The following is a 25,330-nucleotide window of genomic DNA, read 5'->3' as shown; positions in this document are numbered from 1 at the left end:
GGAGTCACTGTGTACATACATTATATTACTTATCCTGTACTGATCCTGAGTTACATCCTGTATTATACTCCAGAGCTGCACTCACTATTCTGCTGGTGGAGTCACTGTGTACATACATTACATTACTTATCCTGTACTGATCCTGAGTTACATTCTGTATTATACTCCTGAGCTGCACTCACTATTCTGCTTGTGGAGTCACTGTGTACATACATTACATTACTTATCCTTTACTGATCCTGAGTTACATCCTGTATTATACTCCTGAGCTGCACTCACTATTCTGCTTGTGGAGTCACTGTGTACATACATTACATTACTAATCCTGAGTTACATCCTGTATTATACTCCAGAGCTGCACTCACTATTCTGCTGATGGAGTCCCTACATAAATACATTACATTACTTATCCTGTACTGTTCCTGAGTTACATCCTGTATTATACTCCAGAGCTGCACTCTCCATTCTGCTGGTGGAGTCACTGTGTACATACATTACATTACTTATCGTGTACTGATCCTGAGTTACATCCTGTATTATACCCCAGAGCTGCACTCACTATTCTGCTGATGGAGTCCCTACATAAATACATTACATTACTTATCCTGTACTGTTCCTGAGTTACATCCTATATTATACTCCAGAGCTGTGCTCACTATTCTGCTGGTGAAGCCTCTGTGTACATACATTATATTACTTAACCTGTAATGAGCCTGATTTATATCCTGTATTAAACTCCAGAGCTGTACTGACTACTCTGTTGGTGGTCCTTGAAATACCCAGAAAATAAGCCCTAGCTGCAGTAGAGAACCCCCCCCCCAAAAAAAAAAAATTACCTAAGAGGCACTGTCAGCTCCTCTTCACCTCCAGGACTCATCCTCACTCTTCTGCTTTCTGCCAGCTCTTCTGGATTGGAGGATCAAAATACCCACCTCCAGGAAGGGCTGGCTGTGATTGGCTGTGCCACAGTGCTCGTGAACCAATCAGAGCCACCACTCAATGAACCAATCACAGCCATTCATTCAATGGCTACGATTTGTTCCTCGAGCACTGGCGTTGATTGGGTGAGCATCGCGCTTGGGAACCAATCAGAGGCAGAGATTCCTGGACGCAGGGATTTTCAAAGTCCCAACCAGGAAGCTCTTCAGGAAAGCTTCAAGCAACTGCCGGGGAGCTTCAGAGGAGGCGCGAGGGGAGCTGACAGTGCCGGAGAGGTGATGTATTATTATTGTTTTTCCTGCAGCTAGGGCTTTGTTTAGTGCTCTACAGTAGGATTTCCTACTGTAAAAGTTGCCTTGCATTGCATGAAAACCGCATTTTCATGTGATGTGATGCAACACACAGGAAGGCTCCATAGGGAAACATGGACTACAAAAAATTGCAAATTGCGGCTGTATAGAGCATGCAGCGATTTTGTAGTCTCGCAATGTCGCAGGCAACAAAACCTCGCTCATGTGGAAGAACCCACAGGAAAGTATGGGCTCTACATACATGCGATTTGTAGCACTGTCGCCGCACGAGAATATTGCCCGTGTGGATGTGGCCTAATAGTAATATCCAATACTTTTCTATCTCAGAGTCTATACACAATACAACTATAGCATAAAGTACAGCAATCTGAGCATGAATCGGGGTTGGGTGAACTTTGGGTACCCTGCTGTCCCCATCATCTGTCTGTATTATGACATTCTATCATCATCACATTTGAAACTTGTCAACCGCTATAAATTACAATCTATAACCCGCTGACGGTTTCTTAGGGAACCGTTTCTGTCTCCCTTCAGGCTCGCATTTCCACCAGACTACAGCAGTACAGAGTGAAGTCGGAGCTGGCTCGTAATACCAGACCACAAGCGTGGGTCCCAAGAGAGAAGCTGCCTCGCCCGCTAACCAGCAGCGCCTCCGCAATACGTAAACTTATGCGCAAAGCAGAGCTGATGGGGATCAGCACAGACATCTTCCCCGTGGACAATTCAGACACCAGCTCCAGCGTGGATGGCAGAAGGAAGCATAAGCAGCCTGCACTCACTGCCGACTTTGTCAACTACTACTTGGGTAAGTTGGCAATGTGTCGTGGCATAGACAGCATTGAAGACACTATATGTAATCACCATACCCAAAAGTAATCAACCCCTTAATATTCAAAGTGTTTTGGTCCTTAATAAGGGAGGGGTATCATCTCTCCTTAAGTAGAGCACCTAGAAGGTGTGTGAGGAGGCTTATAGGGCCATGCATGCTCCTCTGGGAAATATATGCAAATATGGTGGAACGATATCTCCATTGGATGGCAGCATTCTTGTAAATTAATGATCCTTTATACACGTCATTATAACAATGATTGGGAAATGAAAACCAAGCCAGAATCCATACACAGACACCTGTTTCGAGGTGTTTGCCCCTCATCAATGTGCAGTAGTTTCCAGGCTTGGCTAGTCAAAAGCCTGTGATGTGGGTTGGGAGGGGTGTCATCACTCCTTAGGGAGAGCACCTAGAAGGTGAGTGAGGAGACTTGTAAGGCCATGCATGCTCTCTGGGTAATGTATGCAAATAATGGAGATGGAACAATACCTCTGCAGCGCCACCTATTGGATGGCAGCATTCTTAAATTACAAATACTTTTCAGCAATTTTTTGCTTGTGGCGGTTTAACAGCCTTAACTTTTTTTATTTGCTGCGTTGCCAAAATAATCTTTGTCCTTTTTTTTTGTTTGTCGTGAGGCATAGTGATGTTTTTTTGTTCTGATTTTAGAGAAAAATTTTGTTCTTTCTTAGTTTTATTAGGGCTAAAATTCCGGAAAATGTTTTATTTTTTTCAGTCTATGGTTCTTTATTCTTTAGTTTTCAGATTGACACAAAAAGGAAATGCAAATGTGTTCTCTGTTCTGTTTTGGTCATTTTAATACAGGATATAGTCAAAAAGCCGGGTCCAGCGCTATATCTCAGTACTGGTGTCCTATATTGAAATGACAATAGCGTACTTGATTAGGAAGGCATGAATGCTCTACATGATGGCACAGTGCACAGGCCCCTGGGGGCCCCGGAACATGGAAACAATGTAAGACCATCCACGCATCTGTTTCCGTAACTCCTGACCACTTCTGGCCTCTGCATATAGCCGGTCGTAGATGTTTGGACGGCCATTCTAGAGATAAATATGGTCCCTGAGGAAGTACTCACAATTTTCAGGCTTATATGGCATATCCTGTTGATATGCCATAAACATCTGAGACACGAATGCTACTTAAGGATATGTTCAAACATAACGGAATTGATCCGTCTCGAATTCCATGTTGAAAACTGCACCATTGGTGCAGATTCCAACATGGCTTTTGATGCGGATCCACAGCAAACACCAACCCTTCACTTGAAGGGGTGAAATTAACTGTAGACCCCCGTCAAACCTACTTCAAATGGTGCAGTTATTGCTGCAGATCCGCATCAAAATCCACAGTGGAAAATATGCTGTCGATCTTGAAGCAGATCCGCAGTGAAATCCACTATGTGGGAACTTAACCTTGAAGTTTAAAGTTTGGACCCTGGGCTGTGACTGTAGCAAGGGGGCGCCCTCTACATCTAGAGGAAAGTCGGTTTCTACACGGATCTAGAAGGGGGTTCTTTACTGTAAGAGTAGTGAGACTATGGAACTCTCTGCCTGAGGATGTGGTGATGGTGGACTCGATAAAAGAGTACAAGAGGGGCCTGGACAATACAATGTGTTATGCTATAATCATTAATAACTTCAGAAGGTTCGGTGGTCGGGGGATTATTCAGATTCCCAAATTGGAATCAGGAAGGATTTGTTTCCCCTTAAATGAGGAAAATTGACTTCTGCCTCTGTTTTTTTTGCCTTCCTCTGGATCAGCATTGGGGCTAATAGGCTGAACTGGATGGACATATGCCTTTTTTCAGCCTTACATACTATGTTAAAGGGCTTTACCAGAGAGAATACTATTGATGAGCTATCCTCAGGATAGATCATCAACAGTTGATCGGCTGGGACCCCGACCGATCAGGTCATTGTGCTCCTGCTGACATCACCGCAATTACACGGGGCGGAGCGAAAGCAGCGGAAGTCTCTGCTCCGACCTCTGTGAAGTGGCCAGGCCTTGTAACTGCAGGCATCAACTATTGATGACCTATCCTGGAGATAAGTCATCCATAGTATTCTCCCTGGGAAGCCCTTTAACCGCACTTTTGGTATGAAAATCGTTCATGGCATACCCCCTTTCATGTCCGTTATTCATCATGTGCTATTTTCACCTGCTTTTTCTCACTCGCTGGCTGCAGCTCTCTGCCTGTGGTTTATGGCTGTTACTTTCACTCGCTGGCTGTGGCTTTATGCCTGTGGCTCGCTGGCTGTCACATAGTCTCTCATGCTATTTCTTTCTATCCGCCGCTCTTCCTCCATCTTCTGCGGCGCCGTGCATGCATCTTGGGTTGGGAGAAGATGACGATGACAGCGCTGCAGGCGGTGTGCAGTGATCTCCTAATACACGAGTGTGGCGGAAGCAGGTCTGAGAGCAGCGCTGTCGATCACACTCCATCCTCGCCCACTTCCAGCGGCTGTCATGGTTAATATTGGGCACAGCTGTCCTCCTCATATTTCAGGGTTTCTTAATGTGACATTTTGTCATATATGTTCTATTCCTGCGGAACTTGACAAAGTTTGACCTTGCAGTTAATCAGATAGCTCCCAAGTGCTCACGGTTTGTGGCGCTAGAGGGCCTTAACATTAGTGTTAAATATCATTACTGCCAGCTGATAATTGTTACTACCTTTTTGTACATTAGAGAGGAACATGCGGATGATGCAGTTTCAGGAGAATATGTCCGAGCAGAAGAATATAAAAGACAAATTGGAAAACGAACAGGAGAAACTCCACATTGAGTATAACAAGGTTTGTAGTGTGTCTCATCAGCGCTGTGCCGCTCACCACCCAGAATATTAATGCAGGAATGTACAGGCGGCTGTGATTTATGTGTGCCTGCTTTGAAGGATTATTTTCTGTTATCCCTTCGAAATCTGCTTTATCAGCGACTTTACAATGACAAGCCTCAGACTCCGGGGTGTCCGCCAGTAAAACAGACCATTGATAACTCACAGCCCGTGCAGTCCTGATATTATTTCACTATCTGCTACTGTTTTCTTTCTAGATAGAAATGAAATGATACTTCTATAAAGGGGTCCAAGAGGACGGTGAAGTTCACCATCGGAGACTTGTAAAGGATATGTGTGATATGTACTAAGTGTGTGCGTGCATGGGATGGATATGAGATCGATGGATACAGGAGGGAGGGAAAGGTGGATGGATACAGGAGGGAGGGAAAGGTGGATGGATACAGGAGGGAGGGAAAGGTGGATGGATACAGGAGGGAGGGAAAGGTGGATGGATACAGGAGGGCATGATGGATGGATGTAGGAGGGCATGATGGATGGATGTAGGAGGGCATGATGGATGGATGTAGGAGGGCATGATGGATGGATGTAGGAGGGCATGATGGATGGATGTAGGAGGGCATGATGGATGGATGTAGGAGGGCATGATGGATGGATGTAGGAGGGCATGATGGATGGATGTAGGAGGGCATGATGGATGGATGTAGGAGGGCATGATGGATGGATGTAGGAGGGCATGATGGATGGATGTAGGAGGGCATGATGGATGGATGTAGGAGGGCATGATGGATGGATGTAGGAGGACATGATGGATGGATGTAGGAGGACATGATGGATGGATGTAGGAGGACATGATGGATGGATGTAGGAGGGCATGATGGATGGATGGATGTAGGAGGGCATGATGGATGGATGGATGGATGGATGTAGGAGGGCATGATGGATGGATGTAGGAGGGCATGATGGATGGATGTAGGAGGACATGATGGATGGATGTAGGAGGACATGATGGATGGATGTAGGAGGACATGATGGATGGATGTAGGAGGACATGATGGATGGATGTAGGAGGACATGATGGATGGATGTAGGAGGACATGATGGATGGATGTAGGAGGACATGATGGATGGATGTAGGAGGACATGATGGATGGATGTAGGAGGACATGATGGATGGATGTAGGAGGACATGATGGATGGATGTAGGAGGACATGATGGATGGATGTAGGAGGACATGATGGATGGATGTAGGAGGACATGATGGATGGATGTAGGAGGACATGATGGATGGATGTAGGAGGACATGATGGATGGATGTAGGAGGACATGATGGATGGATGTAGGAGGACATGCTGGATGGATGTAGGAGGACATGCTGGATGGATGTAGGAGGACATGCTGGATGGATGTAGGAGGACATGCTGGATGGATGTAGGAGGACATGCTGGATGGATGTAGGAGGACATGCTGGATGGATGTAGGAGGACATGATGGATGGATGTAGGAGGACATGATGGATGGATGTAGGAGGACTTGATGGATGGATGTAGGAGGACTTGATGGATGGATGTAGGAGGACATGATGGATGGAGGACTGGGTGGCCGGCTGTAGGAGGACTGGGTGGCCGGCTGTAGGAGGACTGGGTGGCCGGCTGTAGGAGGACTGGGTGGCCGGCTGTAGGAGGACTGGGTGGCCGGCTGTAGGAGGACTGGGTGGCCGGCTGTAGGAGGACTGGGTGGCCGGCTGTAGGAGGACTGGGTGGCCGGCTGAGGGAGGGAGGGATACGGGAGGGGTGGATGGCTATGGACGAGGGAGGGGAGTGGGTGGGTGGCTGGCTGGCTGGCTATGGACGAGGGAGGGGAGTGGGTGGGTGGCTGGCTATGGACGAAGGAAGGGAGTGGTTGGGTGGCTGGCTATGGACGAGGGAGGGGAGTGGGTGGCTGGCTGGCTGGCTATGGACGAGGGAGGGGAGGGGAGTGGGTGGCTGGCTGACTGGCTATGGACGAGGGAGGGGAGTGGGTGGCTGGCTGGCTATGGACGAGGGAGGGGAGTGGGTGGCTGGCTGGCTATGGACGAGGGAGGGGAGTGGGTGGCTGGCTGGCTATGGACGAGGGAGGGGAGTGGGTGGCTGGCTGGCTATGGACGAGGGAGGGGAGTGGGTGGCTGGCTGGCTGGCTATGGACGAGGGAGGGGTGGGCGGGTGGATATGGACACTGGAGGGGGTTGGTGGGTGGATACGGGATTAATGAAGGATTTATATGGTAGAGATGGATACATACCCCATATAGGGATGGATAGATATATGAGGGATTGGATGGATGGTATGGGAGGGAGGGGTGGATGGATACAATAGAGAAGGAGGGATGATTAATGTAGGATGAATGAAACCTGGATCCTGGGATAGATGTGAGATGCAGGGGGGGGGGGGGTGAATACAGGATATGGGGATGGATATGGGATGGAGGAATGAATGGATGATATGGAAAGGGTGGATGAGTGGATGATACCAGAAGGAAAACTGGATAGGTACTGGAGAGAAGGAGGTATGGATACTTGTGGCAGGGATTAATACTGCATGATTAAAAATGGAATTCAGAGATCGACATAGGTTGTGAAGATGGATGAATACGAGATACAGGAACGCAAAAGATATATATATAGATATATATATGTAGAGAGAGAGATTTTGCGTAGACACACAATACATCGATAGATGTAAGGTAGAAAGTAATGTGTATGTGTTCTCTGAATGGCAGACCCCTTATAATTACTAGTGGTACTCCTTTAGACCACAACTAGTTCTTATGATGAGTTATGCAGTCCTGTAATCTCCACAGAGAAGGTGATAACAAAGAGTCCAGTGACTTTCAGAATGGCGTCACATTTTATCCACCCTCAAGTGATTGAGACTGCCAAGTGCTATGTGTGCAATCCATCTGCCCAGGCAAGTAGGTGGTGGACATGGTCTCAGCAGAAGGCATCTTTGTGGTCCAAGACAAAGACCACTTATGACTCCTTATGGGAGGAGGCAGATGTTCTGTGCAGGAGTCTAGCAAGATGGCTGATGACTGCCATGAATGTCATAATGGTTGTCACCCAGTTTACAAAGAAGTAGATATATTGCATGTAAGAAGTGGCTCAGCACAACATCGATGGATATGTAGATGATGACCTGGCTTACTATGAGGAACGATAGGACGTATGGACATGGGTTTTCCTGTTATTACAACTGCTTTAATAAGAAAATGTATTTGCACTTCTTATCGTGTGTTCAAGAGATATCACTGTTATTGCACGGGAGTTATATGAATATGTTTTATTTGCTTTGTAGCTCTGTGAAGCTCTTGATGACCTGCAGAACCTCAGTAGCAACCTGCGGAACGAGGGGCAGAGCCTATGGGTTATGATGTGCAAAGTTGCAGGCCAGGTATGCCTCGTTTTTGGCAGTGGATTTTGCTTTTTAACCCTATTTCTAATTTGCCTATGTAAAATGGTGCAAGTGCATTGAGAAACATGCAATACATATGTTATAATCATGTTTTCTTTTAACCAGGGGCATGCTTTATCCTCAACTGGTTTGTGGTAGGTTTTCTAAATAGGCTTCTACAAGCAAATAGTGTCTCCCTGCAATATAGGGAAATGAAGCTGAAAGCACCAACAGGAGTCATTCTATATAGTGAGATCTCCAGACTATAAATAAGAGTTCTGTTGAAGGGGTTTTCCAGGCATTTACTAATAATGACGTATATCGGGTTAGGTCATCAATAGTAGATCGTCGGTGGTCCACAGCTCAAGATCCCCACTGATCATCCAGTTCTTCGGGCCGCTGTCAGTGCAGTAGAGACGGTCGTCTGCATTGGGGTTGGAGGTGTAATAGAAGACTTCACTCCCATTGAAATCAGTGGGAGCCAAGCCTTCAATTACATTTCCACCTCCAACCCCAATGTGGCCATCTGGCTTGGCAGACCTGAGGATCAGCTGATTGGTGGGTATCCTGGGTGTCTTATCCCCGCTTATAAAAAATAGTAAGTGCCTGGAAAATTGACTTCAGAGTCAGCCAGTTTGCACATGGTGAACATGCGACCTGCATGCTCATACCACCTTGATCGTGTTCAATTTCAGGACAGATTTTTCCCCCATAATGAATGAATGTGACCTCGTTTTGTACATGTTGATCAGCAGATCGAGGTTGACTTTACCTGGAGTTGTAGGAACATCTCCTCCTAGACGAGAACTGCTTCTTTGAAATCTGATGTAAATTAAAACCAAGGAAAACACTTTCCCCCCCCCCCCCTGGCTTTGCATAGGTTTCCATTCACTGACCACAAGCAGATATCTTGTCATTATATTGCATAATTACAACCTTTTTTATTTCAGTTAGATTCTTTAAATGTGATGTTTAATATGGAAAACTTTTTAAGGGTTTGGTCAGACGAGCGTTTTTTTCACTCTGCTAGCAGCGCACAGAATGTGCTTCTAATAGGAAACCAATAGGTTCCTATAGAAGAGCTCACATGACAGATTGTTAGGCGTGTGAAACGGCGCGCACCTAACAATGATAGGACATGCTGCAGGTCACATGTAGCTCCGTGGTGCACAGGAGTTTCTATTGATTCCTATGGGAGTAGGAGTTAATGGAAACTCCTGCGCTGGGAATAGATTCCCTGCTTACAGCCAGAGTTTTAAAACCTGCTGCCCAGAAGCACATTTTAAATGTCCCACTGTAAACGCCTGTTAGTCTTCGTAAGGGATGAGGGGACTCCCCAAGTGTTCCCTTAATCACTGCGGGGACTAACAGGAATTTACCATGGACATGTAAAATGTGCTTCTGGGCAGCACGTTTTAAGTGTCCTGCTGTAGACGGCGGAATATTCCTCCAGCCCCACTGCTGGACAATTCCCCAGCAGCGGGGCGCAGTAGGGGACTTCCTCCACCTCTCTTCCCAAGGGATTTCACTATATCTGCGAGAAAGAGGGGGTCAGGGTTACAGGGCTATCCCCGAGGGCTTCCCGGAGAGCATGGGAGGAGGGTGGATCCCTCTAGCCTCGCTCCCTCTTTATTTGCTATGGGGAATCTCTGTGAGAATCCCTATAGCCCTGCCGACTCTCTCTGCGCTATTGGAATATCCCTCGGGGATCTCACGAGCAGGAAAAGAGAAAACGGGACTATAGATTAATCCCCCATAGCAGGGAGAGATAGCGTAGCTATGGGGGATTTCCCTCTAGCAGGGAGAGAGCGCGGAGCCATGGGGGTTAACCAATATCCTCGCTCCGTCTCTCCCTGCTATGGGTTAATCCCCCATAGCTCCGCTCTCTCTTCCTGCTATGGGGAAATCTTGTAGCCCTGCGGGGCTTCTTCTCCTCCTGCAGCAGCTACACTTTTAAAAAGCGCAGCTGCTCCTGTGAATGGACGATTTTCATGCACATTAAGCTCGGGTCTTCTGCGCTTGAAACGTGATTTTTACACACATGAGCGGCGATCTTTTTTGCGCCTGTCGGTGCGCCAAAAAAAGCTTGTCTGACCGAGCCCTAATTGTCATAAACTCTGCTGTATTTACTTGTATAGTGCAAAAAAAAGAAGAGTGACTTGAACCGCCAGCTTTCAATTTTCTACTATTTCTATTCACACTCTTGTCAAGTAGCTCAACAGATGTCTTGCTCTTCTTCCTTGTGACCTCCCTCCTGAAGCTTTTGTCTTTAACAGTGCATCAGTTTTTAGCCACTTACATCCCCAAAGGCCCATCAGTTGTCAAAAATTATTCTGAATTTGTGTCACAACTTCCTGGCAGACTTTCTCAGCTAAAACTTATTTATGGCATTTTAAAGCAAAAAACATCCACTTGCTCTTGAAGGCTTCTCTCCTCTTAGATTGCACTTAATTTGCCTTGTCAGAACAGCATTTTTGCTCCAGCGCTGCTCTTCCAATTGTACCTAGTGAAAGAAAGTTGTGATGGTTATTGGCTGTTTTGAAGCTCAAGCAGCAATACAAAAAAATTGTTTCAGTAGAGCCCTGTGCTTTGTCAGCCTTAATACAGGTGCAAAAATGCATTTGTGTATGAATGTTCTATATTTTATTGAATATAATATGTTTTGTCAGTTATTCCTAAAGATAATAATAATAATAATCTTTTTTTGTATAGCGCCAACTTATTCCGCAGCGCTTTCAGGCATGGATAAATGCAAAACAATACAACAATTGCAACAATTACAATGTGAGATACATTGGGTTAGACACAAATGGGTTGAGGCTGGTACAGGAGGTGCAGGGGTGGGGAACACAGGCAATAGGAAATTTCATGTACAGATCATTTATTAGAAGGCAAACAGGGTGGGACACCATAGGGAGGGGCGAGGGACTAGGTCAGGAGATTTGGTATGCTGCCCTGAAGAGGTGCGTTTTTAAGGCACGTCTGAAATTTCGTGCATCGGGAATTGTCCGGATGCCTTGGGGTAGAGCGTTCCAGAGGATGGGTGCTGCTCTGGTGAAGTTCTGTAGGCGAGCATGTGAGGTTCTTACTACAGGGGTGTTTAGTCTGAGTGTGTTAGCCGATCGGAGTGAGCGGGCTGGGTGGTGTACGGACAGTAAGGAGGCGATGTATGCTGGCGCAGCGCCATGCAGAGCTTTGTGGGTGAGGTAGAGGAGTTTAAATTTAGTTCTGCAGTGGATGGGCAGCCAATGCAGCGACTGGCATAATGCAGAGGCGTCTGAGAAATGGCTGGGTAGAAAAATGAGCCTAGCTGCCGCATTTAGTATGGATTGGAGTGGAGCGAGTCTAGTGCGGGGGAGGCCGATGAGTAGCGAGTTGCAGTAGTCAAGGCGGGAGTGGATGAGGGCAACCACGAGCGTCTTTAGCGTGTCCGTGGTTAGGAACGGACGTATTTTAGCAATATTTTTGAGGTGCAAGTGGCATGTTTGGGCCAGAGATTGGATATGGGGGGAAAAGGAGAGGTCAGAGTCCAGTGTGACCCCAAGGCATCGGGCATGCCATCTGGGGGCTATGATGGTGCCAGACACTGGAATAGAGATGTTGAGGGGAGGTCGGTTAGAAGGTGGAAAGACAAGGAGGTCAGTTTTAGAGAGGTTTAGTTTGAGAAAAAGGGAGGATATAGTGTTAGAGACAGCGGACAGACAGTCGGTGATGTTTTGGAGGAAAGGTCTAGAGATCTCACGAGAGGAGGTGTATAGTTGAGTGTCGTCAGCGTAGAGATGGTATTGGAGGCCAAGATATGTATATATATGTATATACTTTTCTTATTCCCCCCCCCCCCCCCCCAGTACGTGAATAAAACTACTATAATACTATAACAACTGTAATACCTCCCTTTATGTACAAGAATATAACTACTATAATACTGCTCCCTATGTACAAGAATATAACACTATAATACTGCCCCCTGTGTACAAGAATATAACTACTATAATACTGCCCCCTATGTACAAGAATATAACTACTATATTACTGCCCCCTATGTAAAAGAATATAACTACTATAATACTGCTCCTATGTACAAGAATATAACTACTATATTACTGCTCCCTATGTACAAGAATATAACACTATAATACTGCCCCCTATGTACAAGAATATAACTACTATAATACTGCCCCCTATGTGCAAGAATATTACTACTATATTACTGCCCCCTATGTAAAAGAATATAACTACTATAATACTGCTCCTATGTACAAGAATATAACTACTATATTACTGCTCCCTATGTACAAGAATATAACACTATAATACTGCCCCCTATGTACAAGAATATAACTACTATAATACTGCCCCCTGTGTACAAGAATATAACTACTATAATACTGCCCTCTATGTACAAGAATATAACTACTATAATACTGCCCCCTATGTACAAAAATATAACTACTATACTACTGTTTCCTATGGACAAGAATATAACTATCATAATACTGCCTCTTATGTACAAGAATATAACTACTATAATACTGCCCCCTATGTACAAGAATATAACTACTATACTACTGCCCCCTATGTACAAGAATATAACTACTATAATACTGCCCCCTATGTACAAGAATATAACTACTATAATACTGCCCCCTATGTACAAGAATATAACTACTATAATACTGCCCCCTATGTACAAGAATATAACTACTATAATACTGCCTCCTATGTACAAGAATATAACTACTATACTACTGCCCCCTATGTACAAGAATATAACTACTATACTACTGCCCCCTATGTACAAGAATATAACTACTATACTACTGCCCCCTATGTACAAGAATATAACCACTATAATACTGCCTCCTATATACAAGAATATAACTACTATAATACTGCCTCCTATGTACAAGAATATAACTACTATAATACTGCCCCTATATACAAGAATATAACTACTATAATACTGCCCCTATGTACAAGAATATAACTACTATAATACTGCCCCTATGTACAAGAATATAACTACTATAATACTGCCCCCTCTGTACAAGAATATAACTACTATAATACTGCCCCTATGTACAAGAATATAACTACTATGATACTGCCCCTATGTACAAGAATATAACTACTATAATACTGCCCCCTATGTACAAGAATATAACTACTATAATACTGCCCCCTATGTACAAGAATATAACTACTATAATGCTTCCCCCTATGTACAAGAATATAACTACTATAATACTGCCCCCTATGTACAAGAATATAACTACTATAATGCTTCCCCCTATGTACAAGAATATAACTACTATAATACTGCCCCCTATGTACAAGAATATAACTACTATAATACTGCCCCCTATGTACAATAAGATAACTACTATAATACTGCCCCCTATGTACAAGAATATAACTACTATAATACTGCCCCCTATGTACAAGAATATAACTACTATAATACTGCCCCCTATGTACAAGAATATAACTACTATAATGCTTCCCCCTATGTATAAGAATATAACTACCATAATACTGCCTCCATGTACAAGAATATAACTACTATAATACTGCCACCTATGTACAAGAATATAACTACTATAATACTGCCTGCTATGTACAAGAATATAACTACTATAATACTGCTCCCTATATACAAGAATATAACTACTATAATACTGTCCCCATGTACAAGAATATAACTACTATAATACTGCCCCCTATGTACAAGAATATAACTACTATAATACTGCCCCCTATGTACAAGAATATAACTACTATAATGCTTCCCCCTATGTACAAGAATATAACTACTATAATACTGCCCCCTATGTACAAGAATATAACTACTATAATACTGCCCCCTATGTACAAGAATATAACTACTATAATACTGCCCCCTATGTACAAGAATATAACTACTATAATACTGCCCCCTATGTACAAGAATATAACTACTATAATACTGCCCCCTATGTACAAGAATATAACTACTATAATACTGCCCCCTATGTACAAGAATATAACTACTATAATGCTTCCCCCTATGTATAAGAATATAACTACCATAATACTGCCTCCATGTACAAGAATATAACTACTATAATACTGCCACCTATGTACAAGAATATAACTACTATAATACTGCCTGCTATGTACAAGAATATAACTACTATAATACTGCTCCCTATATACAAGAATATAACTACTATAATACTGCTCCCTATGTACAAGAATATATCTACTATAATACTGCCTCCTATGTACAAGAATATAACTACTATAATACTGCCTCCTATGTACAAGAATATAACTACTAGATTATTCCCCATCTATTGTTGCGATCGCCCTGGCTGTAAACATGTTATTAGTTTGGCCTAAGTACTAATCTGCTGCCAGTATTCTCTGCAGTTAACCATTACAGAAGCAACGGTCTACTTGACTTCAGAGACTTTTTTTTTTAATATAGAAAAAAATATGACTTGAACTCAGCCTGACATTTCCCTGCTCAGCCTTTCCATTGATTTAATCAGCTGGTGTGAAATTCCGTCGGTCATGCCAATTTGGCTACGTGTATGTTGGCTACCGGTCTTTTCCTTACCGTGCAGCTTTTCTGATAATTACAGTCACCAGCAAGAATACTTTGCATTCATCAAGATGGAATAAGGTAAACTGGAAGAAAAGGCTGCAGCAGGCTGAATAACTCTTCCCTGAAGTAGCACTACACCTTAATGCAGGGGTGCAGTCCCTGAGGTCTGAGTTTGGGGAGACTGCATATGATATACTCGATTATAGTGTGTATCATATGCACACTAGGTAAGGCAGGTGGACATAACAGAACTGCACTGTAAGAACGGTTCCCACCATGGCGAACCCAGCTTGTCCTTGCTTTCCCTACACTTTCCGCTTTGACACAGAGTCCCCATTCCCTTCCTTATCTGTCCCTTATCCCTCAATGTTCCTCCTACACGGATGGTGCCTTGAAAACAATAGCGCCAGAACAGCAGTGCCCCATATTATTCCCCAGACAGTCCCCCACGCGCTTTTTCAAGTGCCCTCCTTTGTGCCCCTTATAGAAATTTTTTTTAATGCCCAGAAGCAAAAGTAGTGTCCCCTTTAGGCGTTGCACAGTAATGGCTGTCTTCTGAGTGCCTATAAACAGTAGTAGTGCACCTCTAGTCCACCACTATAATAACCACCTTTGTACAGTAATACTGCCACTATTGTGCCCCCTACAAAGTAACAATATGGCTTGGTAGTTATAATGCCCCTGCTTTGCTGCTTGTTGTGCGCCCTACAACGCAACGAAATTTGTTCTACTCATGTAAATATGTTTGCCCACTTTTTAAGGGACAGTTCTAGAAACAAATGACGGGGGACCTGGCCTGGTACACCCTCTACTATTAACTGATTGATTTGGTGCATTTGGATATATAGGTCTAATCACTTTCTACTGTGCTGTGTCCTAACAGTGTCTAGAATGCGGACAATGTGCGCACCGCTGTACACTACATCCTCTAGCTGGACAGCCTTTGGACAGCGCACGGCAGCTGCACCCATACTGGACCAGAGGGGACGCCAGGAGAATAAGTATACCGGCATCTACCTATACTCTCCTGCTTCCTGGGAACATGCTCTACCTGCTGTCACTGCTTTTCAGCAGACTTGACTTCTTGCTTATTTGAACTGGCAGCAAAACCGTAGTTTTGAATCAAGGGGCCCCTTGGGGCATGATGGCCCCCAATGCCAGCACTAGAAAAATGAGTAGCATGTCCCCTTTAAACGCAGTTGTGTGTAGGTGGACAGCTATTAGTATAGACACACATATGGAATTGTCTTTTGTCCCCGTACAAGACAACTGCCTGTGTGCGTGTGTCTGTAATGATAGTGGCAGGAGCAGAATTCATTTACACAGCTTGCATGACATTTTTTTTCCAGTTGGTTGAACAGATGTAGACCCACGGGGCCCTCGAGAAATGACTTTGATAGATGGCTGCTGTCTGAGAAGCTAGCACACAACAGATTAGTGCAAACCCAAAGAGAATCTCGTCTGCTTTGTAGAGAGTTTGGTCCAATAAGATAATGTTTCTAATTAACCTATAGAGCACTGATGGAGCGAGGACGCCGAGCCGAGGAAACGGCTTCACTATTCTTTTGTCAGGCAGACCATAGACTCGCACTGGGCTCATTTCTGGGCCAAATCATGATTTTCTTTTTCTATTTCTCTTTCGTTTCTATGAAGTGCCGTTCACATCGCCATCAGTATTTTTTGATCTTTTTGTTCTTTAAGGAAATCAGTGTTTATAAGCATTAAAGGGAACCTGTTGTCAACTATGAGCATCGTAGATGTAAGTGATGCTGATATTTTAGATGATGTGCAGTTTGGGGAGCTTCTCTTCGTACTCGCCCACTTTCCAGTTCCTGTGGTGTTCCCTGGCAAAGTCAACAGGCACTGCAAGTGTGACTCTCTTCAGAAGGCTGTGCGGGCGCACTCCCATAGAGATGAATAAGAATGCGTGAAGAGCCTGCTGAGTACGCCGGGGAACACTGGAGGAATAGGGGACCAGGTGAGACTGAAAGGAGGTGCCAGTCAAAGTAAAAAATTGATCCAGAGAGTAATGTGCCAAGTTTAATAATAATTGCGCACCTCCTAAAAAAAACTCAGATGTATATTTGGGCAGTCTGTGTATAATTCACGTCCGTTTCAGTCATAATTTTGTAGTAATTCCAAAGGGCTACACTCCCTTTCTGTTAAAGCCTTACCCACCTTTAGTAAAGGGCCACTAGGGCCCAAAAGAGGACAGAAGTCCCAAATTTTGAAGCAAATGGAGCCTACAGGAAAGATGTTACAGTGCTGGAGGGGGTTCAAAGAAGAGCAACTAAACTAATACATGGAATGAGGGGACTGGAATACCCAGAGAGGCTATCCAAATTGGGACTATTTACCCTGGAAAAAAGACGGCTAAGGGGTGATCAAATAACCATGTATAAATACATGAGGGGACAATACAAGGATCTCTCCCGCGATCTGTTTATACCCAGGACTACGACAGTAACAAGAGGGCATCCGCTACGTTTAGAGGAAAGCAGGTTTCATCACCAACATAGAAAGGGGTTCTTTACTGTAAGAGCAGTTAGACTGTGGAACTCTCTGCCTGAGGAAGTGGTGATGGCAAAATCCATAGAGGAGTTTTAAGAGGGGACTTAATGTCTTTCTGGAGAGGAGGGATATTATTGGCTATAAATCTAAGGGTAATTGTTAATCCTGGTATACAGACAGGTGGGAACTATTAGGGGTTGATCCAGGGAACAGTCTGATTGCCATTAGGGAGTCGGGAAGGAATTTTTTCCCCAAAAGAGCTATTTGGCTTCTGCTCTTGGAGTTTTTTGCCTTCCTCTGGATCAACAACACAGGAGGATAGACAGGCTGGACTAGATGGACATTGTCTTCATTTGGCCTTACATACTATGTTACCATGTTATTGACCTTCTTTACTTACTGGGATGTTTTTTTAGCTGTTGGAAAGGGGCTATCTTTACAGGCTGCTCCCTTACACTCACATACTGATAGAGCTGCAGACACAGTGTCTACAAACTCCACATTCTCTGCATCTCCTGCTGCTGCAGCATGTGTGTGTGTCTGTGTGCACACATTAATTTGGTCTACTAACCATTTGGCCCAAATGTGTCTGAAGGCCCATCTCCTACAATCATCCTGGGACATCAGAGAAGCTGGCATTTAGATACCAGCTTAAATGCTGATTGGATCAGAGATAGAGCAATGCAGCATGGAAAATGAGGGAAGGGAAGCACAGGACAGTGAACTACTGGCAGAGTATAGATTACCTGAAAGTGGATTGCAAACAGCAGGGCAGCAGAAAAAGACCACCTGAAAATCAGAACTTAAAAACATGAAATAGGGTGCAAACAGCAGCAAATGAGTTTGTAAGGAGAACCTGTTCTATTTTAGAAAGCGTATTGGAAACTCAGGTACGCTTTACATTAACCTGGTCATTGATTTATTTAATGTTTTAATACGGAAAGGTAGGTTGTACACCTCTTATAATTTTACCATTTATTTTCCTAATTCAGAAACTGAATCTCCCTGCTATCCTCCGGGCGCCGAAAGAAAGAAAGCCCAGTAAGAGAGAGGGGGGAACGCAAAAAGCGCTGCCATTGCCGGCAGTCCTCTACAGGTAATTGTTATCCTGATTTTGATTAGTATTGCAATTTCATTTTCCTCCAGAAAAGGTTGTTAATGTTTTAAATCAGAGCAGCAGGACACGTGTTTGCGAGCGCACAGGAGCTCTGCCAGCCCAGCGTCGTCATAATTTTTTTCATGGCCGCAGGGCAGACGGTTGTGATTGACGCATTTCTCAGTTCCCTCTGTTTTTTTTTTCTCAAAGCTGTGGAATATGTAAGAAGAACCATGACCAGCATCTGCTTCTGCTGTGTGACACATGCAAACTGCACTATCACTTGGGGTGCCTCGATCCCCCACTCACAAGGATGCCGAAGAAAACCAAGAACAGCTACTGGTGAGTGCATGCGTCTGCCTGGACTTTCTGATTATAGTATTCGTTCGTTATCTCTATGTTACAATTGTAATAACTGCTGAAGTCATTGTCCAGAATTAAAAAACATGTCTTCTTTTCTCCATAGAGCCATAACTGACTTTGTGTTCAGAATTGCAGCTCAGCTGCGTTGAAGTAAACGGGCTTTACTCTGATGCGGCGCCTTTTTACGGGGCTGCATTAGAATAACGGCATGTCTGGTGACAGCTCAGCACCTGATCTTCTAACAGTGGGGACTGGAGTAACCCCTGATGCCCATTGTATAACCTTTGATATGCCACCGCGGCATGCAAAAAGCTGACAGAGGGAGGGGTCTCTCTGTGTCACCCATCTGATCCCCCCCATGATGCGATCATGGGGTCCCAATGGGTTACCATTAGAGATGAGCGAGCGTACTCGGTTCGGGTGTTTTTGCACTCGAGCACCGCTTTTTCCGAGTAACTGACTACTCGGACCAAAAGATTCGGGGGGCGCCGGGGGTGAGCGGGGGGTTGCAGAGGGGAGTGGGGGGGGGGGGGAAGAGCTCCCCCCTGTTCCCCTCTGCTACCCCCCACTCCACCACGCCGCCCCCCGAATCTTTTCGTCCGAGTAGTCAGCTACTCGGAAAAAGCGGTGCTCAAAGTGCAAAAACACCCGAACTGAGTACGCTCGCTCATCTCTAGTTACCATGGCACACGGAGGCTTAAAGAGTCCTCCGGTTCTGCCATGTATGTTGGCCTATGGCCTCTGGCTGAGCTTCATAGGCACTATAATACACTGCTATATTCAAGTATAGCAGTGCATTATAAGAAACATCAAAGGTAGAGATATTAAAAAAAAGTATAAAAGAATGAAAACATTAAAACTCCACCTTTATCCCTTTGCTATGTAAAAACAATTTATCACAAAACTGGTATTGCAACGTTGGTTCTTGAAAGTAGCAACACAAGAACAAATCTTAAAAAAAAAAGTAGACAATAAGTGAAAGTAAAAAAAAAACCCATAAAAAGTAAACACAATAATTCTCTTCAACAGACCTAAATCTAACAAATGAAGCTAAAGTGAAATAAATGAGAACTGCTGTTTTAATAGGGATTTTGGGGACCAGTCATAGGATTTTTTTAACTGTTAATATGAGCCTCCAGTTTTGGGCTAAAATTCTGTCCCTGGGATAAAGGAGTATATTACCGGCGGTCGTTCCTCACTGCGGTCCCTCCGATTCACTGATTCTCTGTGCCATTATCCCAACATGCTCATTTCATTCTGCTGGTCAGTACTACGGCAATACTAAGTTTATGTAATTTTTTATGTTTTACTACTTGTAAGTAATATTAAAAATTTGAGCAAAAATTAGCTTTCTGGTGCTTTATCCCGAGACCCATAACAATTTAACTTTTGCATCACAAGCTAGTTTTTATTGGTACCATTTTAAAGTGAATACAACTTTTTATTCAATTTTTTGAGGGGGCAGTATGAGCCAAAACTCCCTGCATTTCTGCAAAGTATATTTTTTAAGTGTTTGCTATGTGAGATAAATAGTACAATATTTCAAAAAGTTATATTTATTTTTTTTTTATTTAGATTATTTTTTACTTTTAATATTCTATATGCAAATATTAAACTTTTTTCAATTTTTTTATTTTATAAGTCCCACTAAGGGACATCGCCTCGCGCTCCTTTTGTTAAATATAGCACAATACTTCTGTATTGCAGTATATTTTACTTCTCATTGCCTATTGCATGATAATTACCAGTAGACTGCAGCCCTTGGAGCCTTCACTTAGCCAGCCGCCAGCTGCCATGGCAACCCATAAGCGCCCCTGGATCATTTTATGATCAGGTCCTGGGTGGCCGTTGAAGCTACGGAGGGGGCATCTCTCATCAATTGTTTATAAGCCATGGCCGGTATTGACCGTGGCATTTAAATGGTTACATGGTCCTTCGGCCATTGCTCACTGGTGTCAGTTGTTAAAGGCGTATTCTTGTACTATTGATGACTAGAGATGAGCGAGCGTACTCGCTAAGGCAAACTACTTGAGCAAGTAGTGCCTTATGCGAGTACCTGCCCGCGCGTCTCAAAGGATTCGGGTGCCGGCGGGGGGTGGGAAGCGGCGGGGAAGAAATGGGGGGAGATCTCTCTCTCACTCTTTTCCCCCCGCTCCCCCCTGCTCACTCCCACAACTCACTGCTCTCCCCCGCCGGCACCCGAATCTTTAGAGACGAGCGGGCAGGTACTCGCATCAGGCACTACTCGCTCGAGTAGTTTGCCTTAGCTAGTATACTCGCTCCTCTCTATTGATGACCTATCCTCAGGATAGATCATCAATAGTTGATCGGTGGGGATCTGCTTCTAGGGATCTCCAGCCATCAGTTGATCTCGGCCCCATTGAATTATTGGGGTTCTTTGGACTCCTATGCATTCATAAGTCGTGCCATAACAAATAGACGCTTGGGGCAAGTGTTCGGTTCAAAGGTTACCTCCAAATGGTGTTCTCTGTTGCCGCACCTTTAGGCCCCATCACTGTAGTGTTCGACAGACAGCTAGGAGTATCTTTTCGCCCCTATATGTGCTTATATCTTTGGACTGTGCGTTCCCTTTAAGCATTCCTAAGTGCAGCTAATGGCAAAAAATCACCCATTTGTGTTATTTTCGACAAGCTACAAAATTTTGGAGCAGCAATTTTTTTTTTCTTATTCCATCTATTTTTTTTTTTGTTCTGTCTTTTAAGTAAATTGTAAGACACATTAAGTTTCATCTGTCTAGACGATAAAAAGGCTCCTTCCCGGTTGGAGGCCAGGTAGAGTAGGTCACATACTTTTTTATATTCCTCTTCCAACCTGCCTTTGCCCTGGGTTATAAGCACAAGCTCTTTTCATCTTGGTTGTTGCGGTTGGTTAATTTTATTCTCTTTGCTTTTAATTAGTCCAAATGTTCTCGGAAAGAGGAGGTTTTGGTGAAGCTGAGCTGCATTGATTACATCTTTTTGTTTTACTACAGTGTATTTTATTATGTTATTTTGTCACGGCCGTGACCCGAGTGTTTACCTCTAAAATACAATCTGATGAAGACATCTAGGAATTTCAGTTTCTGATTTACCTTTTTTGAGTGACGTCTTGATATTCTGCCATTTCTGAGTAATCTTGGACTCCTACGCAGATAACAGATGCTGCGTGTCTACTACTAATGGCCGCCATTCCAGAACCCAGATGGTTTATTGCCAGACTTTCTGAAGGCCCAGAATAAAATTTGACTCTGAATTAGACTCTCTTTTTCTCTCTTTTTGCTCCCTTTTTTCATTCACCTGCTTGCTTTTTTTGGTGCTTGCTCACTTTGTCAGTTGCTTGCTTTCTTTTTCCTCGCTCTTTTTTTTTTTTTTTTTGTTCCTCGCTCTTTTTTTTTTTTTGTTCCTCGCTCTTTTTTTTTTTTTGTTCCTCGCTCTTTTTTTTTTTGTTCCTCGCTCTCTTTTTTTTTTTCTTTCCTCGCTCTCTTTTTTTCCCCCTTTCCTCGCTCTTTTTTTACCAGCCACTTGTTTGCTCTCAGTAGCCCATTCAGATGGATGATTTCAGTTGCTCTCTTTCATTTTTGTTGCTTGTCGAAGAGACCCTATTAAATTAGGTCTTATCCTTAATGCATCGTGGCTAAAATCATTGGACATGCAACCAAAAATGTGATTTTGCTCAAAAATGTTTAGATTTTGGGATAAAAGTGCCCAAGCTATTTTTTTCTTGCATTTGAGTCCTGCAGGGGACTGACCCCAGTGACTTGTCAGGAGTGTCATGCTTGTGTCCTCAGTTACTTACACTACCGAGGAGCATTTCCATCCGAGCGCTCGGGGAATCTAAAGACCCATTTCCACAAAGTAAAATTAGTGCTAAAATGTCACCCACGCCCCTTTAGCTTTGATGTTTACTTAACTTTTCCTAAATGGCAGCGAGTAAAATCTATCCACGCTTCCTGCAATTTTCTTAGTGCGAAAAACATGGGCCTTTTTTAAGTTGTTCTATTTTTTTGTAGTTCTGACTTAACACATTTATTGCCATTATTGTTATTGTAGCTCCTCACATGAGGGTCAGAAAAGACCTTTGTGGGGAATATTATTTAAAAGGGTAGTCCAGTTGCAAACTATGGATGACCCAACATTAAGATAGGCCATCAATAGTAGATCAGCAGGGTCTTACGCTTGCGACCCCCGCTGATCAATTGTTTGCCGTGCTGGTGTTCCCATCAACTGAGCTTTTTTTCAAGAAGAAGACTGCTCCGTTCCTACTGCAGTGACCAGGCTTGGTATTACAGGCAATGTTCCTAATAAAATGAATGGTAACTTTGCTTGTAATACCACGTCTGGCCACTACAATCCACTCCAGGGAGAAGGATCCCTGCTGATCAAGTATAGATTTTATAAGACCCAACTGTTCTCTCACATAAGTGTTTTCTCACAAGATTTCTGGGATGAATAGAGGCACCAGCACAGCTGCTTTCTCTTTTGTATAGGCTATGATCGTTGAGGACTTTGTGGGTAGAGCTCAGTAAATCAAAAAGTGTAAAAAAAAAAAAAAAAGAAATTCAATTAAAAACCTTCTTGATTTCTTTTGCTTTGTGTCCATCTAGGCAGTGCTCGGAGTGCGATCAGGCCGGCAGCAGCGACATAGAAGCAGATTTTGCTATGGAAACTTTGCCAAATGGGACCAAGAGATCCAGAAGGCAAATAAAAGAACCAGTGAAGTTTGTTTCTCAGGACATGCCTCAAGACACCAAGAAAACCCCTTTAAGGAGCTCAGTAAGTATTAATTGATCACAAGACCGAGCTGTGAAGTGGTTCTCTGTGACTTTTAGGTTTAGAGGCAGCTTCCCATTACAGAGCTGCATGTTCACGTCCTAATAGAAAATGCCACTTTCCATTAGGATGTGACAGCGCAGTTCTGGGGCACCACCACTCTCACCCTGCTCGTCGTCCTCTGTGCTGTCTGTCCACGTGGCGGGGAGCGTGTGCCCTATAGACTTGGTTAACACCTTAGGGATCGTTCACATTGCCGGTTTTGATTTCTGATTTGTGCTTCCTTTGAATGGGTTATAAAACGGAAAAAAAAGCTTAATCAGTTCAATTTTTATTTTGATTAATCTGTTTGAGGCCTCTTTCACACGGGTGACCGCGATATCGCTGCGAGAAAATTGCAGCGATATCGCAGCTGTGTTCTGTGCAATATTATTGTGTTTTCTCGCGGCGATGTGCAAATTTGTGGTGCTACAGAGTCGTCCGAATTTGTAGCGCTCTTTTGCTGTGACTTTCAGGGGGGCTTGAAATATAAGCCCTACCCCGAAAATAATCCCTGGCTACATTAAAAAAAAACAATATATCGCCTAACAGGCGCTGTGCGCTCTGCCGCACTTCTCCTCCTGAAGCTCCAGCACACTTGTCTGCAGTCTTCAGTCAGCTCTTCCTGGTGGGATTGGTTCTAGAGCACCGCGGCTCTGCCAATCACTGCAGCTCTCGATGAACCAATCACAGCCATTACATACGATAACTGTAATTGGTTCATCGAGCGCTGCAGTGATTGGCTAAGCCACAGCGACATATAAGCCCTACCCTAAAAATAAGTCCTAGCTGCAGAAAAACAAAAACACACACATCACTCAAAAGTGCGGGCCAGCTCTGCTGCATCTTTTTCCCAGTCCCTTGCACTGGTCTTCATCATCTCTTCTGGATGGGGTTTGGAATATCCCCACCTCCAGTGAAGCGCTGGCTGTGATTTGCTGAGGGTCTCAGCTCAGCCAATCAGAGCCAGCGCTCGTTGAACCAATCACAGCCATCTCCCTTGTCCCCGTCCAGAAGAGATGCTGAAGACCAGTGCCGGGGAGAAGATTCAACGGAGCTGGACTGCGCTTCTAGGTGATGTATGTGTGGGTTTTTTTTTTCTGCAGCCAGGGCTTTGTTTAGGGCTTTGACAATAGGATCTCCAACAGAGAGGAAGGCCCTATAGGGAAACACGGGCTACAAAACCTCGCAGGTCGCATGCATATCGCAAAATCTACAAAACATTGCAAATGTGAAGGAACCCATAGGAAAGCATGAGCTTCACATACATGCGATTTGTAGCATTGACGCAATGCGAGAAAATCGTGTGACTTTGTCGTCTGTGTGAACGAGGCCTTAATGGATTCCTCGACTGGATCTATAGGAAAAAGTTTGGTCTCCAATTCATTTCTATTTTGCTATCCGTTCTGTTTAACCCCCTAATGACACGGCCTATTTTAGTCCTAAGTTCGCAACGATTTTTTGGGGATTTTCTTCTCCACTTTTCAAAAGCCATTAAGGTTTTATTTTTCTTCAACTTGGCCGTATGAGGGCTTGTTTTGTGTGTGGCGAGCTGTAGTTTTTATTGTTGAAAGCAATGGTCTACCGGCAACCCCTGCCGTGATTTTGGGGGAAATATAAGCCCTTCCCTGAAAATGAT

At 44.0% G+C, this 25,330-nt stretch overlaps 1 protein-coding gene across 5 annotated transcripts in view; it reads left to right on the top strand.

The window, feature by feature from the left end:
- The window catches only part of PHF14 (PHD finger protein 14), a 250,852-nt gene that overhangs the window by 55,486 nt on the left and 170,036 nt on the right, over positions 1–25,330 (top strand). For all 5 annotated transcript variants that reach the window (XR_010787298.1, XM_066584616.1, XM_066584614.1 and 2 more), the window contains 6 exons: positions 1,761–2,055; positions 4,790–4,896; positions 8,229–8,324; positions 18,417–18,520; positions 18,731–18,862; positions 23,487–23,655. Coding sequence is in view for 4 of the 5 variants with exons in the window: in XM_066584616.1 (XP_066440713.1) it covers positions 1,761–2,055; positions 4,790–4,896; positions 8,229–8,324; positions 18,417–18,520; positions 18,731–18,862; positions 23,487–23,655 (903 nt within the window). In the remaining variant the exon portion in view is untranslated. The remainder of the gene's footprint in view (positions 1–1,760; positions 2,056–4,789; positions 4,897–8,228; positions 8,325–18,416; positions 18,521–18,730; positions 18,863–23,486; positions 23,656–25,330) is intronic.

Source organism: Eleutherodactylus coqui, chromosome 12 (assembly GCF_035609145.1).
Source record: "Eleutherodactylus coqui strain aEleCoq1 chromosome 12, aEleCoq1.hap1, whole genome shotgun sequence".
Lineage (NCBI taxonomy): Eukaryota > Metazoa > Chordata > Amphibia > Anura > Eleutherodactylidae > Eleutherodactylus > Eleutherodactylus coqui.
This window is presented reverse-complemented; position numbering and strand designations above follow the sequence as displayed.